General features: G+C 33.6%; 2 protein-coding genes across 2 annotated transcripts; one reads left to right on the top strand and one right to left on the bottom strand.

Moving 5' to 3' along the window:
* Positions 1–1,454: 1,454 nt before the first annotated feature.
* Positions 1,455–6,297, bottom strand: LOC111274106 (NAD(P)-binding Rossmann-fold superfamily protein). Its single transcript, XM_022858757.2, has 6 exons — positions 6,030–6,297; positions 5,067–5,219; positions 4,878–4,971; positions 4,618–4,700; positions 2,063–2,216; positions 1,455–1,781 (listed from the first exon to the last, which is right to left on the bottom strand). The coding sequence occupies exons 1-6, from the start codon at positions 6,171–6,173 to the stop codon at positions 1,546–1,548; spliced, it is 864 nt and encodes a 287-aa protein (XP_022714492.2). The 5' UTR covers positions 6,174–6,297; the 3' UTR covers positions 1,455–1,545.
* Positions 6,298–12,345: 6,048 nt separating this feature from the next.
* On the top strand, positions 12,346–16,232 carry WRKY14 (WRKY DNA-binding protein 14). The gene is made up of 3 exons (XM_022858756.2): positions 12,346–13,528; positions 14,265–14,405; positions 14,901–16,232. Exons 1-3 carry the CDS (start codon positions 12,927–12,929, stop codon positions 15,484–15,486), a joined length of 1,329 nt encoding a protein of 442 aa, XP_022714491.2. The 5' UTR covers positions 12,346–12,926; the 3' UTR covers positions 15,487–16,232.
* The last annotated feature ends 229 nt before the right edge of the window (positions 16,233–16,461 follow it).

The raw sequence follows: 16,461 nt of genomic DNA, 5'->3' as shown, positions 1-16,461 counted from the left end.
TAGAAAAAAGAAAACCTACGATTCGGGTCGGGTTAACACGTGGGTCAACGGGTTATGCGCAAGTCAAAAGGCCTATAAAATGCTACCATTTTGGGTTGCTATATAAGTCACCTTCTACAGAAGCTCCTGCTCTCTCTTTCTTTAGGTTTAGTTTTCTTTGACTTCTCTCTAAAAAATCCTAAAAACATTATTGGAGATTCAACCAAAAATTGAAAAAATCTGTTGATTTCTAGAAATGTTACTAGAATATTCAATCAAAAATTAGAAAACTATCGGTTTTTGGAAAAGTCACCGGAATCCCACCGAAAAATTCAAACCCCGCCAAAAAATTCAACTAAAAAATTCATCTTTCACCGAAAAATTCATCTAAACCTAGATTTTTCTAAAAAAAACCCAAAATTTGTAGATTTTTTTAGATTTGCCTAGATTTCTTCAAAAGCTATCCAAAATCCTAATCCAAACCCCAAAAACATAAATCTAACCCAAAAACTTCAAATCAAATCCATAATTCTAAAATCAAAATCCCAAAAATTTTCTACTGTCCAAAAACTTTTCAAAACATCCGGTTCATCTTTTTTTTTTTAAATCAACCATGCTTGTTTCTTATGATTTTTAGTTTGATTTATAGGCACTTTTAGAATCGATTTTAAAAAATGGACAGAATCAATCTAGGCTTGAATCATGAGATTGAGTTTTGCCCGAACATAATTTTAAGATTCTGATTTGGTTAAATTTACCAATTATTCGGATTTGATTCAACATTAAAAACATTTGATTATGAAATTGAATTCAGATTTTCGTTTCCTAAATTTGTGATTGCATATTGAAAGAAAGGAAAAAAAATAAAAATAAAAACAAAAAAATATATAATATATTAATATAATATACTATAATATAACAATACAATAGTAATAATAATATAATATAATAATATGATATAACATAATATAGTATAATATGATAACAATATGATAATATAATAACATAATAATAACAAAATAATAACAATAAAACAGATTTCGATTGGCCTTAGACACAGATGAATGTCTACACCGACCATGCAAGATTTACTAAGTTATGATAGAGCTGGGACAATGATACTAGAAGAAGTCCCGCAGCTAGCTAGATTTGAATATTGGATGTAATAAAACGGTTTGTTAAGACAACATTACTTACTGTTGGTCTTTACCGATAATAGTACAAGTTGGTTACTTGGTTTTAGTAGAATCAGATCAGCTCACTTCTTGCGTTTTGGCATAGCAATTCATCTTAGTTTCTTGCACTTTGCAAAGCTACTCTTCATCACGAGTACAGACATTTACCCTTTATTTTCAGATAATCCAACCACTCAAATTACAAATTCATTGTACATGACAAAGACTTGAAAATGTCCCCCCCAAAAAAAAGATAAAAGATAAGCTACAAAAGAAATGAATGAATGAAAGTTCAGCAAATTAAACCAATATGACAATTTATTAATTTAATAAAAATTTAAATCAATACCATCTCTTCATGTTGTGTATATATCAAAATGAAACTTGTAAATCACCAAGGAATTTCCTGACCATCCCACGCAAAGAACTTGCCATTGTCTTCTTGTTTTGTACTGTTAATGATGGTCAAGAGCTTTTGCACCGAGAACTCCTTGGTGAAAAGCTTATCGGCGGGAACATTTCTTTGGAATGGCCTAGACAGATCTGTATCCACTGTGCCTGGGTGCAACAGAATGCATGCAACTGGGTCTTTCTTCCTTGCAAACTCAACTGAAATAGTTTTCGTCACTGCATGCATCAAGTCAAGCTATTTCAGTGACGAAAGCGGATAAAAGATTATCATTATAGATACTGGATATGCAACCAAAAGATTTCACAACACTATCACTTCATATTAAAAAACAAAGACATAGGGGTGGCGACGAGAGAAGAAAAGGGTATACTAGCTTATGATATTCATGGTGAAAGCAACAGGTACAATGAGCATTTTCCCAATAGTTTGTCTATGTGCATTTTTGAAGAGAATGGAATGTTATCCTACAGAGACTTGGGAGGGAAGAAAATCATACATTGATTAAGTGCAGCCTTTGAAGCACGATACGAGTGCCAGCCCCCTAGACGATTGTCTCCAATAGAGCCAACTCTAGCACTTAAGTTGGCCACAACTGCAACATCCCTTTCAGTGCCAAAACCTCCTCCAGCTTTCAGAAGAGGCCACATATGCTGTCAGCAACATCACAAACAGAAATGTCTATTATATTGTCAATAAACTCCCATTAAGAACAAAGGGCAATGAAGAACTCCAAGTCAAGCATAACATCAGAAAGAAAGATTCCAATAATGTATCCATTGCAACACAACACACCTTGCATTTGAGAACACTTGTGCAAGGAGCCAATTGTGTAAAAAGAAAACATCGAAGCCATACTCAACAGAAAAGATAATGCACATGACTCTCTTCATGTTTCTAGATAAATGTCTATCCAGTATCCACCATGAAATCATGAAATGCATTTATCCCCATTTTGCTCAAAATAGGAGTAATTTCATCCTTGCTCACCGAAAAAATTAAATTTCATTCAAAGAATTGAACTTCAATCTATAGAATTTCGTACATGCTTAAATTTGCAATATGGATCAATGTGATCATTCAGCTAGCATCTGTAAATGAATTTGACAGAAAAGAAAAACTGGTGCCACAAACCGCTTTCTGAACCAAAGCATTCCGATGTATACAATAAGCAACCTATCAACTTTTATGCATGTAGCCAGTTCTTGTCTCCGTCCTGTGCTCCTTTAATCTATCTAAACCCGCATAGTCTCTATATTCATGGATTCTCCAAACTTCAGCTTCCCCCTTCTATCTCCAAACTCATGGTTATTCTCTTTGTAAAGGGGAAAAAATGAAAAGAATCTTATCAAATTAAAAACTTAAAGTCTTAAATTGTTGCAACTGCAACACCTTCTTCATTCATTGATCCAAAAATTAAAAAGAGAAAAAAAATAAACCAATCAATTTTAAATGAGATAAGATGCAAATTTGTTAGTATACTTATGAGGATCGTTCAAATTTATCAGCAATCTTTCAATTAGTGCTATTTTACCACCATACTTTTAATTTTGGAGTAAATTTACCATCATGCTTTAAATATTGGAGTAATTAAAGAATATTTAGTTGAAAACTTCGCTAGAAAATGTTTTATAGTTTAAAAGAAAATTTTCAAAATGATATGGCAAGGAAAAAAAACCATGAAGCTAAAGTCCATATTTTTCTTTTTCTTTTATTTATTTTCTTATTTTATAGTGGTATTTTCTATTAAATATAATGTCACATAATCCAAAATTTTCTTTTTCTTATTTTATCATGAAATTTTGTACTACATATAACAGCACATCATACTTTTTAAGTTGGTCTTAACCTTTTTTTCCCTGTCATGTTTTTATGTTTTCTTTTTTTTTTTTTTTTTGAATTATAAAACAGTTTCTAACAAAATTTTCTATTGAATATTCTTTAATTGCTCTAAAATTTGAAGAACAATACGAAATTTGATCCAAAATTAAAAGTATAGAGGTACCTTATCCCATTTTAAATCATTTAATCCACATAACAAAGAACTAAATTAGTAAAAATCTAGCACAAGCTGGATTAGAGGGAGAGAGACCTGGGAAATTGAGAACACCAACAATAGCAACGCCAAGAAAAAGGTTCAGTAATGGGTTCAGTTTTTTTTTTTTTTTTTTTTTTTTCTAATTATTTCTTTCATAGAAAGGGGGAGCAACAACCAACCATCAAAAACAAGCGCAAGAAGGAAAGTAAATAGCAAAAAAATTAACTTCACAAATCTCTCATAAAACAAGACAGTGGAGTAGAGAACAGAGAATAGAAAATATAAGAAAAACAACCACAAAGTAAACATGCTAAATCCTTGAGGATGGACTGGATACACCATAACTAACTTAAACTTCACCAAGGAAGACAATGGTGATAACAATCAATGCTTAATGCACATATATCTGTCATACAGGCATCACCAAATTTCATAAGCATTGACCCTTCTATTGGATCAACCCAAGCTGGAAGAGAAAATGAAAATTTGTGTACAGGACTTTGATATCTGAGAATTTTGAGAAGAAAACAGAAAAAGGAGACGAGACTCTCTTTTTAGTTTTTGCTTGATGTTATAGCCAGGACCATTGACCTACAATAAGCTACCTCTAGGACAGATTTTTTTATCTTTTGATTGTTTTTTAATGAATGCTGAGAAAACGGTAACATTTTACACATGTTGCAAAGTTTGAATATCAGTTATTACAAACTGAAGCTAGTGTTAGAAATGAAATTAGTGATTAGTTTAGTGACCACAGGTAAACTTTACCCCTCAAAATATGTTTAAAAAATGGCAACCAAGGCAACTCTGCCTAATGAAAATATACAGCATTTTTAACATTATCAACAAGGAATGCTAATTAAAATGTACTTTGCTAACAAAATGTACTTTGACTGTAAATTCCTTAACCAAACAAAGTGAATTGAGGTTCTTCCAGAAGATTCAGGGTCATTTGTAAGTTGAAAGTTTAAAGAAACGTCTTCCATGAAAATAAAATAAATAAATAGTCGGCATACCTTGATCACTAAAATAGGACCAACGGCATTAACCTCATAAGAAAGCATCATGGATGATTTGTTTACTTTGCTCAGTGTTGTTTCTGCACTGGAATCAAAGGAGTTTATTCACTCACCTAGATAGCAAATTGAATGAGAGGAAAAAGAAGAGGGAATAAAGTGTAGGGGCAAAATTTCAGTTCCTCTTTTAGTAAGGTATAGGACACTGATGATGTTAAAGCCTCAAAAGCTTTCTTAAAGCAATAGCAGCAAGTTCATACCTGGTTGCAATACACTGGGTATTGAAAGAATGCCCGATGCATTAATTAGAAGGTTAAGAGAGCCATGACTTTCTGTTATGGACTTTGCTGACTCCTGAAATATGATGTGTCAATGGTCAGTCTTATTTTGATATATTTAATATGAAAGACAAAGGAATAGAGTGGAAGAAACAGAATCAGATAATTAACCTCTATGGTACTTTCAACAGTCACATCCAATGGTAAAATATTAAGGCGTTCAGCAAACTCATTTTTTAATTCAAGAAGCCCTGTTGCCCCTGTAGGATTACGGCAGGTGGCAATAACATGCCCTTTTTCATTCTTTTCCAGCAGTTGTTTAACCTGCGTTCAGAAGTGCAGATGTCAAAATCATAGTGCGGGAACCAATCGCAATGCTATCATTGAATTAAAATATATGCAAATTAAGCGGGCATCAAAGAAAGAACAAAAACTTTTCCCTCCTCTTAGTAGCCAATTATTCTACCGTGGCTGGAGTCAGATTAACAAGTAAAACTTGTAATCCCATAACGGCATATTATTATTCAACTGTGGCCATAAATATAAGTACTAAACTGCTCATTAAATAGCCATTCAAGAAAAAAGGCATCCATTCACAATATTGAACTAGACTGTGACGTAACAAAATTAGATACTAGAAACACTGTCAAACTAACACCAATAGGCAGATGGATGTGCTCTGTAAGGCAATGTAGAACTAATACAAATAGCAGTTTATCAATAATATAAAACACTAATGCACAACTCGAAACCATGCTAGAGTAGAATTTTCCATGCAAATCGACAAGTGCCCATAATAGCTCAATGAAAAAGCTGTAGCAGTGTTAGAGGTTGCAAGCAGTACTTGGAAAATAGAGACTGAGATTCGAAATCAGGTCCACTAGGACATGCCGGAAGTAGACACAACCACATCAGGTTGTGTTTGACAGTTATATACATAGCCCTCGGTTGGCTAAAACATGTTAGGGCCGGTGAGTTTCAATTCAAATAGAAACTATCAAAACAAATCCAACCATTTTGTAACAAAGTGTTGGGATCAGTCTAGTTGAATACAAAAATCTTGAGCATGCAATTATATACTTACCAAAAACAAGTGAAGTTTTATTGAGCATGAGTTGAGATAAGAGGGCTCACAAATTCAAGGCCAATTCCTCGAGAAGCTCCCTGAACCATTGAAACCCCGCCTTCCCATTTCAAAGCAGCAGCAGAGGATGCAAATGATCTGAGTGTGAGTCTGACTGGAATCGCCATCAATGCTCGGTGGGCGTGAACCATCATTTTTGCACCCGACTTACCTCACAGTCCCAAAAATAGCCACACAGTTTTAATTGGGCCTTGTGGACTGGGACTACAAGCCCACAGGCCCATCCCTTGTCTTAAAAATGACATTCAAGGCCAAGGCCCAACATGCTTCAACTGCCAAAAAGATTTGATTTGAGAAATGAGAACCCACAATTATCCTTGGCAAATGCATGACAGCTTGGTTTTGTTACTTAACCCTGATCTGCTCACTGCTATGATATGATGCCATAGAAATAATAATTTAATTTTATTGTTGACTTGCTTTATTCAGCTACCAAAGCAAGATCCATTTACAAGAATTTTTTTTTTCGCAGCCAATCCCATTTTATTAATAAACCAAAAAAAAAAAAAAAAAGATACAACATAGTTCAATTACAAAAAATATAAGACATCTTAAGGACATACACATCATACAGACTATCTCAAATCTTAAAAACGGGACATATCATACGAACAGACCAAATAATTCTAACACCACCAAGAATCAATAAGACCATTTTGCAAGAATGAATCAATCTTTCTTGACAAGGAAACGAAATACAGTCGTAGGCTTCAGCTCATTTTTAAAGCCCAAGCTAGAATAGTTTTGGGGAACATTGCTGCTGATCGTGTTTGTCGATAGGGACTTGTGTGATGTTTGGACACTAAATTAATTACTTCACGTCGATAGGCATTTGTTTTGCTTGATGTATGCTTTGGATTGTATTGCTTACGTGTCGCGCCTTTGGGTAACGAAATCACTTCACTTATCCAAAAATACTTATATATATTTTACTTATATGTACTAGCAATGAGGGGGAAAAGGCTATGGCAGGGTCTAGTCCGACTTAGACTTAACTCCGTAAATGTTAAGGAGAGTCTAGGGCTGGCTTTGAAAATGTTAGGCTTGAGACACCTACGGAAACTATTATCAAACAGTGGGATTTCAAGCTCTATCCAAATATTAATAGTCTTTCAACAAGTATAATTTTGTTTGTCTCCACTTTCCTATTTACTTTTCACTTTTCAAAAATAAATTGCAAAAAAACAATGTAGGGTTTGCAAATTAGTTTAAAACTTTCAAAGCTAGATTAATAGAGCAGATGATCACCAGACCAGACCCTCCCTCCCAGTAAAAACAATCTTCACGCAATTGATCTTATGGGGCAGATTAACAGGATAGAATTAGAAAAGGATACTGGGCAATGGATGACTATGATTTTTCAACTTGAAAAGCACTTAAAGGGGAAAATTAAAGGCAAGCAGAAAATAATTTTCTAAATAGTACGTAAAGTCATTTATGTCACATGGGAAAGCGCCACGTGCCACACAATACAAGAGCTTAATCATCCAAAACCACCTTAATCACAAATTAAAAGAAAAAAACAAGAAAAGATCATTTTGCAATTCCCAATAGACTTTTACTTTATGGTTAAGTCTGTCATGTTCTACTGGTACGTGATCATTAAATTTGTGATATCCTAAGTGAGGATTATATTACCTTGGGAAGAAGCTCATCCATGCATCTCTTTCTTAAAAAATACATAATGCATGGAAATTAATTAAACTATTTACATTTCATACCTATATGGTTCATAGCTAGCCTAGCTAGGAAAATTAATTTCCATAGCTAAGCCTACTGAATGGACGGTAAGCAAGCACTGTGGTTGGTGGGGAGAAGCTGGAACCCCACCCATATGCACGAAGCCTAGAGTCACTCGCAACACATGTTCAAGCCAACAATATATATATATATATTACCATTTGATCATGTTTATTTGACCTTGTTTCACTGGTCCTATCAACTGTCGTCAATTATAAAGATTGGATGAAGCTACAGTCAAAGGGGCAGGAAAGATGAACCATAGCTAGCTATAGCTTATTGAAATCAAGTTATGGAAACGCACTTAATTTGACCCTCTTACTTTACACTTTTTAATATACATAATCGCAAGGGTACATGAGCAATTATATATGTACAAAATTAATCAAACACAGATGGCAAATAAACAGGTGTAGAAGGCTGTGATGGGTGCAACGGCTGAGGTTGCCGGTAGACGGTGACATCAAGAGGCGTCAGAGGCTTAGGCAAGTGTGTCTCGCCTGTACCAGCTCAACACCAACATCTCATTCTGATTATTATTTTACTGTAGAAAGCAATCGTCAGCGTGGAACCAGGGCTGGCGATTTTTAATTTTTAATGACTATATATTTAATATTATTATATCTTGATTTATTTAATTAAATTAAATAAAAAAAGTGAATAAATTATGGGGTAGCTTCACATGGCAGGATGAGGATGGTGGCAATTGTAGTGGGTGAAGACAAAAACCCTGTATAGAAATGTTCAGGCCTGAGAGAATCCCAGTTCAATTTGTTCTATTATGGGGCGGGGGTTGTCATGCAGGAACGTGGGCCAAGTGTTGTCTGAATTCCACATCAATGATGAAAAATAATAAACTAAACTACAAGTTAGCTAGGGTTTTGATCCGGGATGGGCCACCAAGAAAATCCCAGCGATATATCTGAGTGATCTATTTTTTAAAAACTAAACAAAACAGAAAAACTTTGTATTGAGAGCAACTTGATTAGTTTTTTTAGGGTCTATACAATATACTCTGTATAAACCTGACAGTTCAATAAAGATAAAAATCTGTGCATGCAAAATTTCCTTGATTAATTAAAATTCCCAGCTTCATGTGGAAAATTTATTATAGACTGGACTTTCAGCTTTATATAATTAGTAATTTCAAATTAATTAATTACTCCATGTTCTTGTCTCATTGGTAACCAAGTCAAACAATTAATGCCTAATGGCTATGGAGATTATAATTAACTAATACTACTAAGCAATGATTAATTATCTTTGATTTGATTTGATGTTCAAAACAGCTGTAAGGGAGCCCCTAAGTATCTCTTAAAAACAAAAAAATAATGAGATCGAGAAGATAGTTGGTAAACACTTGTGTTTTGAAAGAGTCCAAAGCCAAAGGGTAGAGAGAGAGAATGGCTGTTTTACTACAGTAGATTCTCCAAATGTCTCATCGAACATAAGGAGGACGGTGATTCCCTCTATGATCATTGGCCCATTGAAAACTTCACTTCAATCCATCAAATATTTTCTATTTATAAAGCATAGATGATTGAATTATTGTATGTGAAAGAGAGCAAATTACAAAAAAGAGGGAAAGAAATTAAGGGTTTACGTTTCAACCGTAGCTACAGGCGAAACCCCAAATCTCAAAGACATCAAAATGTCTAATCAAACATGACTGACTCTTAACAAAGGTTCCATATTTAAGCACCATCTTTGAAGATGTCATGCTTCTGACCCGACTTTTAAATTATAAAAGAAACCCTACTTTTAGATCAAAATCAAAAGCCAAAAAAGCATGCTAATATATTTGACCTTTATCTAATTGATTCTAACCTTTCAACTTTAGCTAGAAAACAACAAAACACTAAACCTTGACTAATACTATAATTAGAACTAATCTTTGCCCCTTTATCATCCGGCCATAAGCTTATTTCCCTTAATCTCATTATAGTTAAGCACCTTTTTAAACCTTGATTAATTATTATTGTCATCTCAAAAGTAGCCTTCCTTTGGATCTTCATATGTTACTAATTCAACAACTTTTCCTTATTTCTAGAAAAACAAAAGATGAGCTCAAAACTTTTGAAACTAAGAAATATTAGTTTATATTAAAAAGATCTCTCTTTTGTACATCGTGGAAAGTGAGTGCAATAACAGTTTAGTGGGAAAGAAAGTGGATTACGGACACCCAATGATAAAAACATAGCTTATCAGAACCACAACATAAGCAGGCCGATGCTTTCCTCAAAGTCAACCCATTTTGACTTCGAATGGATTGATTCATTCCAACCCTTTTTTTATGTATATACACAAAAACGAGGGATAAGTATCAAATTTGTCAATATACTAATATTCAACTTATATTTGATAATTTGATCCATCACACAGAGGTGGTTTCGTTTATGGAATGTCTTTTAGCTCCAACAATAATTGCACTTGTTGATGCCATTTGGATCATTTTTAATGACGTTAAAGCTTGTGAAACCAAGAGACCAACTCTGATATCCCTTATTGGTCCTAAGTAGTTAGTGCTAGAGAGAGGTTAATAGTATTTAATACAAATAAAATAAAAATTATAAAATTTAAGTGAGAAAATATAGAGCAAGGTATAGATTTCACTAAGTGATTGAGTTTAGACTTTACAAACACTTTGTTAGACATTAACAACAAAAGGGTTTTGATATTATAAAAATCAATATAGGTTCAACAATTATATCGTCCACAGTCACTGACTTTTTAGATTTTACAAACAAGTTTAGTAGGGTAATACACACCCTTAAACTATATTAAAAAAAGACATGTGGAGATAAAAATTTTATGCAAAAAACAAAAGTAAAATATAGTTAAATCATGTATACCCTTTAAAATATATTAAAAAAATATAAAAAATGAAACATATAAAGCTGAAAAAATTCCACGCAAAAAACCAAAGTGAAAGGATTAGCCGCAATGGCCAAGAAGTATAAGGGAAAATTTTTGAGAAAATGTGAAACTGGTTTAGTTGTTGCCGGCTTAACAAATATAGTTTAGTGACAGGCTCATAATCACCCATGATTTGATGAACCAGTGACGTACGGAAGGCCAGGAAATCAATTTCCCAAACTTTAGGCCTAATAAAACAGGCAGCAGCCATGTAAAATCAGTAAACAACTAATTATAAATAATATTCACACTTTTTGTTTCCATAGCTAATCCTTATTTTCTTGGATTCGGCTCCCAAAATCAGTGATTACAAAATTAATGGAGTTACTACAAATTCTCTCATATTTCCTTCCTAACCTATTTTCCCTTTAATATATGGAAACATGTAATTTTAAATTTAAAACCCTAAAATTGAGGGTATAATCGATCAATAACTTATTACTAACATATTTCTAGGTCTTTGTTCCCTTCTCTTCTCTGTGCTCATGAGGCTATATATATATATATATATATATATATATATATATACATATATGTAATACAAATCATTGGTCTTATTAGTATTGATTGATGATCATGGTTGTCCTTAAAAACACAAACAATACAATTCTTTCATTCTTCTGGATTCAAGTCTTTTCAAGAATCCAAGACATCGATATGCAAAGGTACTACTGTTTTATCAGTATCAATTTCTATGGTATTTTTTTCCCAGCATTCCACAATTGTTATTATTATTATTACTAGAGTTTCAAACAGCTGAAGCTAAGTTAATATTTTTGCTCTTCAATTTTGATTTCTAGTACATATTTTCTTCTATTAAACCAACTTCTTTGTATATAGTCTAACTATGCTAGCATAGCATGAAAGCCATTTAATAGTTGTTCAATCAAGTAAAACATAAATATTAACAGTAAAATCATGATTTAGTTTAGGTTGACATTGCAGTGGAATCAATTTAATTTTTGTTTATGTGATATGTGTACATATATTAATATAAAACAAATGCCAAAGTAGGCTTTGATTTGTTTAGGAGTTATGTGTTTTGTGTTAGAACAGCAAATATTAGGCAAATTAAGGATAGGCGCATATTAATACTATTTTTAAATATATATGGGAATGTGAGTAGTGGGGGGAATTTAGATGAAGTTGTTTACGAGAATTTGTGAATTTTTTTAATATAAATGATTCAATTAAAATTTTAATAAAAAATTTAAATATATAAATTAATAGAATTTAATGAAAAGATCAATAATATGTAAAAAAATTATATTAAAAAATTTATTTATAATTTAAATTTGATCAATTTTTTTATCGATAAAAATTTTGTCAAAATTTTTTTTAAAATAATAACAATTTAAAAAATATATTAAAATATATTAATTCTTTTTGTAAATTTTACATATTTAATCATCTATGCAACGAATTTTTTTATTTATCTATTTTAATTTTAATTTTTATTTAATCATTTTTAATTAAAAATTTTATAAATTTTACTTAAAAAAATTCATCAAAATTGTGAGTGAGTGGGGAGGCTGATCGCATTTTCCATGCGGGTTGGTTGAATAATAAACCACCAAAGAATTTAATAAAGTGCTGAATCACATTGGGAGGTTGTCATCAAACGAAACGCACAGCTATCGTCTACAAGAAACGAATTGCTTACTCGAAACGTTTCTCCGAGAAATGCGGCTACTTGCCGACTCTTTAGTCTTTACTCTTCCTGTCAAGGAACAAGAAAAAAAAGACTTCTTCCCTCAAAACTTCATCTTTTATCATATTTACTCTGCAGTGTTCATTATTTTCTACTTAGTTTATTCCTATTAATTACTAGGTTTTTCAATTTCCTTGTGCTGTCATCTTTAACTTCTGGTTGCGTACAGAGAAGATCAGTTTTGTATGAAAAGTCAGCGACCCTCTCTCTCTCTTCAGAAAAGCAAAAAAAAAAAAAAAACCAGTCTATCTTTCTTGCTTTCTTTTGATTGTTATTGATGAGAAGAACATCATTGATCGGTTCTGTTTTCAAATTAACCTGATCTTCAACTTCAAAAAAACCTGTTTCCTTGCTGTCTTGCTTCCTTATAACAAAAACCCATCTCCACTCTTACCTTACAAAATCAAAACATTTGAGAAAATTTGCTTGTGTTTTAGGTCCATAGATATAGATATATATATTAAAATGATAGAATCATTTTTTTTGGTATGTTTGCATGAAATTTTTGCATTAATATAGCATGTGCAGCGTCTTCGGGCTACAAATGGAGAATTACCAAGGTGATTTGAACGATATAGTTCGGGCAAGTGGTGGTCCGATGGGGTGTATCTCTGGTCAAGCGTTGGATACTGTTGAAGCTTCAAGCTGGCAGCAATTCCCCTCCGATCCATTGAATTTCTTATCGTCAGTCATGGAAGATCATAGAGTAAACCCTTTTGGGGACCCTTTCTCCACTATGAGAGATCCTCTTCTTCATGAGCTTAACGTGGCAGCTGGTTCAACCTACTTTAGCAGCCCTAATTCAACTGATCTTATGATTAATAATACAGGCAGCACTAGCGTTGAAGATACTTCAAGCTTTTCTGGTGCAAGTAATATCGTTGGTGTTGGTGTTGGTCATAGTAAAATTTTCGAAGATGACATGAGAAGTCCTTGCAACATTTTTTCTCGGATTCAGATCTCCCCAGGCTCTAGTAAGCTACCTGGGTCGCCCTGTGATTCGCCCGCAATCGCTGTGCTTCCAAGCGACATGATTAATACCAACACCTCAAAAAGTTGCTTGATTGATAACACCGGCCCAGTACAGATCTCATCTCCACGGAATCTGGGTATCAAGAGAAGGTTAGGGCAATCATTTTTAATTCTCGTTACTGAACTAAAAAACTAGTAGTACTATATTTTATTGCTCTTCTTTGTCTCATTAATTGACAGCCATATGATGCATAGATTAATAAAATTAGGGAATTAATGAAAATTTGGGAACTTGGGTTTCCTTCATAAAATCATATATATAGAGGATGTGAGAAATTAGGATTTATTGCTATTAATTAATTAATATTATATGCATATACATACATATATGTCTGAATTGTATGTATTGGAAAAGTAAAGATGGTGTGTGACTTTCAGCAGGTGAGTTTTGCACACTGTGAAGTTTACAAATAATGCTAAAACGTAAAAGTCCTGACAGGCTTTTAATCAAACCTGCAAAGCTATATATATAGCTTAATTTGGTGTCGCAGTTACATTCTCAAACTTAGCTTTCATGTGGTTACCTGAACTTACTTTTCTTCCCTAACCTACCTGAAATGATACCGATGGTGTTTATTGCTATTTGTCTTCAGAATATTGTACAATCGCTTTCACTTTCTTTAGGGAATTAAACTATCCAAAACGTGTCTTATTTCCCTGCCCAAAAGTATAACTCAAACAAACTACATTTCTTGCCCTCCCAAGAGAGTAATTAAATAGCTAGGATTGCTAGCTTTTTTTTTCCTTTTTTCTTAAATTCAAGTTTTTAATAATGGAACTATCTTCTTTCTTAAGAATTTACTTAGTTGTCGATATGATTATGCAGAAAGAGCCAAGCGAAGAAGGTGGTTTGTATTCCAGCACCAGCAGCTGCAAACAGTAGGTCTAGTGGAGAAGTAGTTCCCTCGGATCTGTGGGCATGGAGAAAGTATGGGCAGAAACCCATCAAAGGTTCTCCTTACCCAAGGTATACATATTCTATGCTATAATATTGTACTACTCAAACATTACTTGCTGGTGGCTAGTTTGTTACGTTATTTTATCATTCTTGATTAGAGCAGAAAACTACCAAGTTTGAGAAACTAAAGCTGCAGTCCCTCTTGTGATGTCTTCCGAGCTGACAAGCACTATAGTGTTTCTCAATGAACACCAATAAAAAGTTACTATATTATAGTAGTTGATACACTCAAGCCAAGAAAGTTCTCTTTCTCAAAAACTGATCTCCAAATAAAGCCCAGTTCATCATCATCACCAACGCATGCTTGTCGCAAAGCAAAAAATAAATAACCAATGTTTTTCTTCTTTGCTTTACAAGCTTAATTGTTAATACTGCAATATTTAATTTATGCTTCTATATGTTTATATGTGAAGATGTTATTCAATTATGCATTTCAATGTACTTTGACGTGTTATAATGTGGTTGCAATAACTGCAATAAGTATTCTTCTAATGTGTATTTCAGGGGCTACTACAGGTGCAGCAGTTCCAAAGGCTGCTCTGCGAGGAAGCAAGTCGAGAGAAGCCGAACTGATCCCAATATGCTGGTTATCACCTATACATCTGAGCACAACCATCCGTGGCCAACCCAAAGAAATGCTCTTGCCGGTTCAACAAGGTCTCAGCCATCCAAAAACAATGCTTCTGCTTCCAAGATCAGCTCACCAAGTTCTCATCCCCAAAACACAGTAAACCCAAAGGAAGAGCTTAAAGAGAGCAGCAATGATGCTTTATCTCCCAAGGTTGCTGCTAGCTCAACTGCAAGTGCATCAGTTAAAGAAGAGATTGAGGACATGGAGAAGCAGGTGGATATAGATCATGACGCTGAATTTGGCGAAGGGATCCCTCAAACTTACAGACCTGCATTGCCAGATCAGTCCCATCAATCTGAGGATTTCTTTGCTGATTTGGATGAGATAGAGGCTGACCCTCTCCATCTATTGTTTCCACAAGGATTCAATGTTGATCAAGGTGAACAGATCAAAGAAAACAAAGCCATGGATCCATTTAGTCTGTTTGATTGGTCCGGGGACAACAGCGCTTATTTTTGAGAAGCAAAAAGGGGGGGTTTATAGCAAGACCTTGAAACAATACCAACTTTAATTTCACACTGAAACACCTAGCTACATAGACCACTGCATAACTTTTAGTTTCAAAGGTAGCTTATTTATTCAGGTTCGAGGTCCTACTATAAACCTACTTTCTGGAGTATTATTATTATTATTGTTATTTAGCAGAATCAGAAGAGTGAGGCAGATTGAGATCAGGAAAAGAGTGAAAGACAGTGCCGCTGGATTGGGAGCAAAAGCCCGTGAGTCCCACATTCCTTTTGGAATATTGGTGGATGGGACAGAAAGCTGAGGAACAGAAGGTTTCAACAGTTAAAACAAGTACGTCCATCAGACATGACTGGATAACTCAGTGAGCAGAGATTGATTTTGGATGGGACTTTGCTTTTCTTTTTCAAGTGGGAAAAATTATTTAACCTAACCTTTCTCCATGTGATGTGGGTGGGCGTTCTTAAAAGCCAATGTCAATGAATCTTTGGTGTGCAGAAATAAGTGCCAGTAAAAAATATATATATATAAATATATCATTAGAAAAGCTTGACTTTTCTTGTCACTCTTCTTCATCCCTAGGGATTTGCAAAGGAGAGAGAAGTTTTAGTACTTACAACTTTCGGTTCCTCAGCTTTCTTCTTTTTTTTTTTTTTTTAATTTTTAATTATCCACTCTACTTCAACTTGTTCAGTATTACTTTTATTTAATTATTGTATTAACATTTTTCTCAGATTTTTTGGATCCATTATTTACTTTTTAGTATAACTATATCGGATAGCTGAATTCTCTCAACATTTACCAATTTTAGAAGATTTCTTTTCATATATATATATATATATATATGCTTTTTGTCCTGTCGAAGCCTAACTAACACCATCTATGGTAGTATAATTTTTTTTCTTTCTTCCTTTGAAATTTCTTTCATGCTTTTTCTTGAGCAAGAAAATTGAATTCCATCAAATATTA

Source organism: Durio zibethinus, chromosome 26 (assembly GCF_047325235.1).
Source record: "Durio zibethinus cultivar Kanyao isolate XHJ-2024 chromosome 26, ASM4732523v1, whole genome shotgun sequence".
In the NCBI taxonomy this organism is placed as follows: Eukaryota; Viridiplantae; Streptophyta; class Magnoliopsida; order Malvales; family Malvaceae; genus Durio; species Durio zibethinus.
This window is presented reverse-complemented; position numbering and strand designations above follow the sequence as displayed.

Coding starts and splice junctions, on each gene's coding strand:
- LOC111274106 (XM_022858757.2), bottom strand. CDS start 6,173: ATGATGGTTCACGCCCACCGAGCATTGATGGCGATTCCAGTCAGACTC. Junction 2,217..4,617: donor GTCCTATTTTAGTGATCAAG/GTATGCCGACTA, acceptor TGTTGCTGACAG/CATATGTGGCCTCTTCTGAA. Junction 1,782..2,062: donor AAAGGCTGCACTTAATCAAT/GTATGATTTTCT, acceptor TGATGCATGCAG/TGACGAAAACTATTTCAGTT.
- WRKY14 (XM_022858756.2), top strand. CDS start 12,927: ATGTGCAGCGTCTTCGGGCTACAAATGGAGAATTACCAAGGTGATTTG. Junction 13,529..14,264: donor AATCTGGGTATCAAGAGAAG/GTTAGGGCAATC, acceptor ATGATTATGCAG/AAAGAGCCAAGCGAAGAAGG. Junction 14,406..14,900: donor AAAGGTTCTCCTTACCCAAG/GTATACATATTC, acceptor TGTGTATTTCAG/GGGCTACTACAGGTGCAGCA.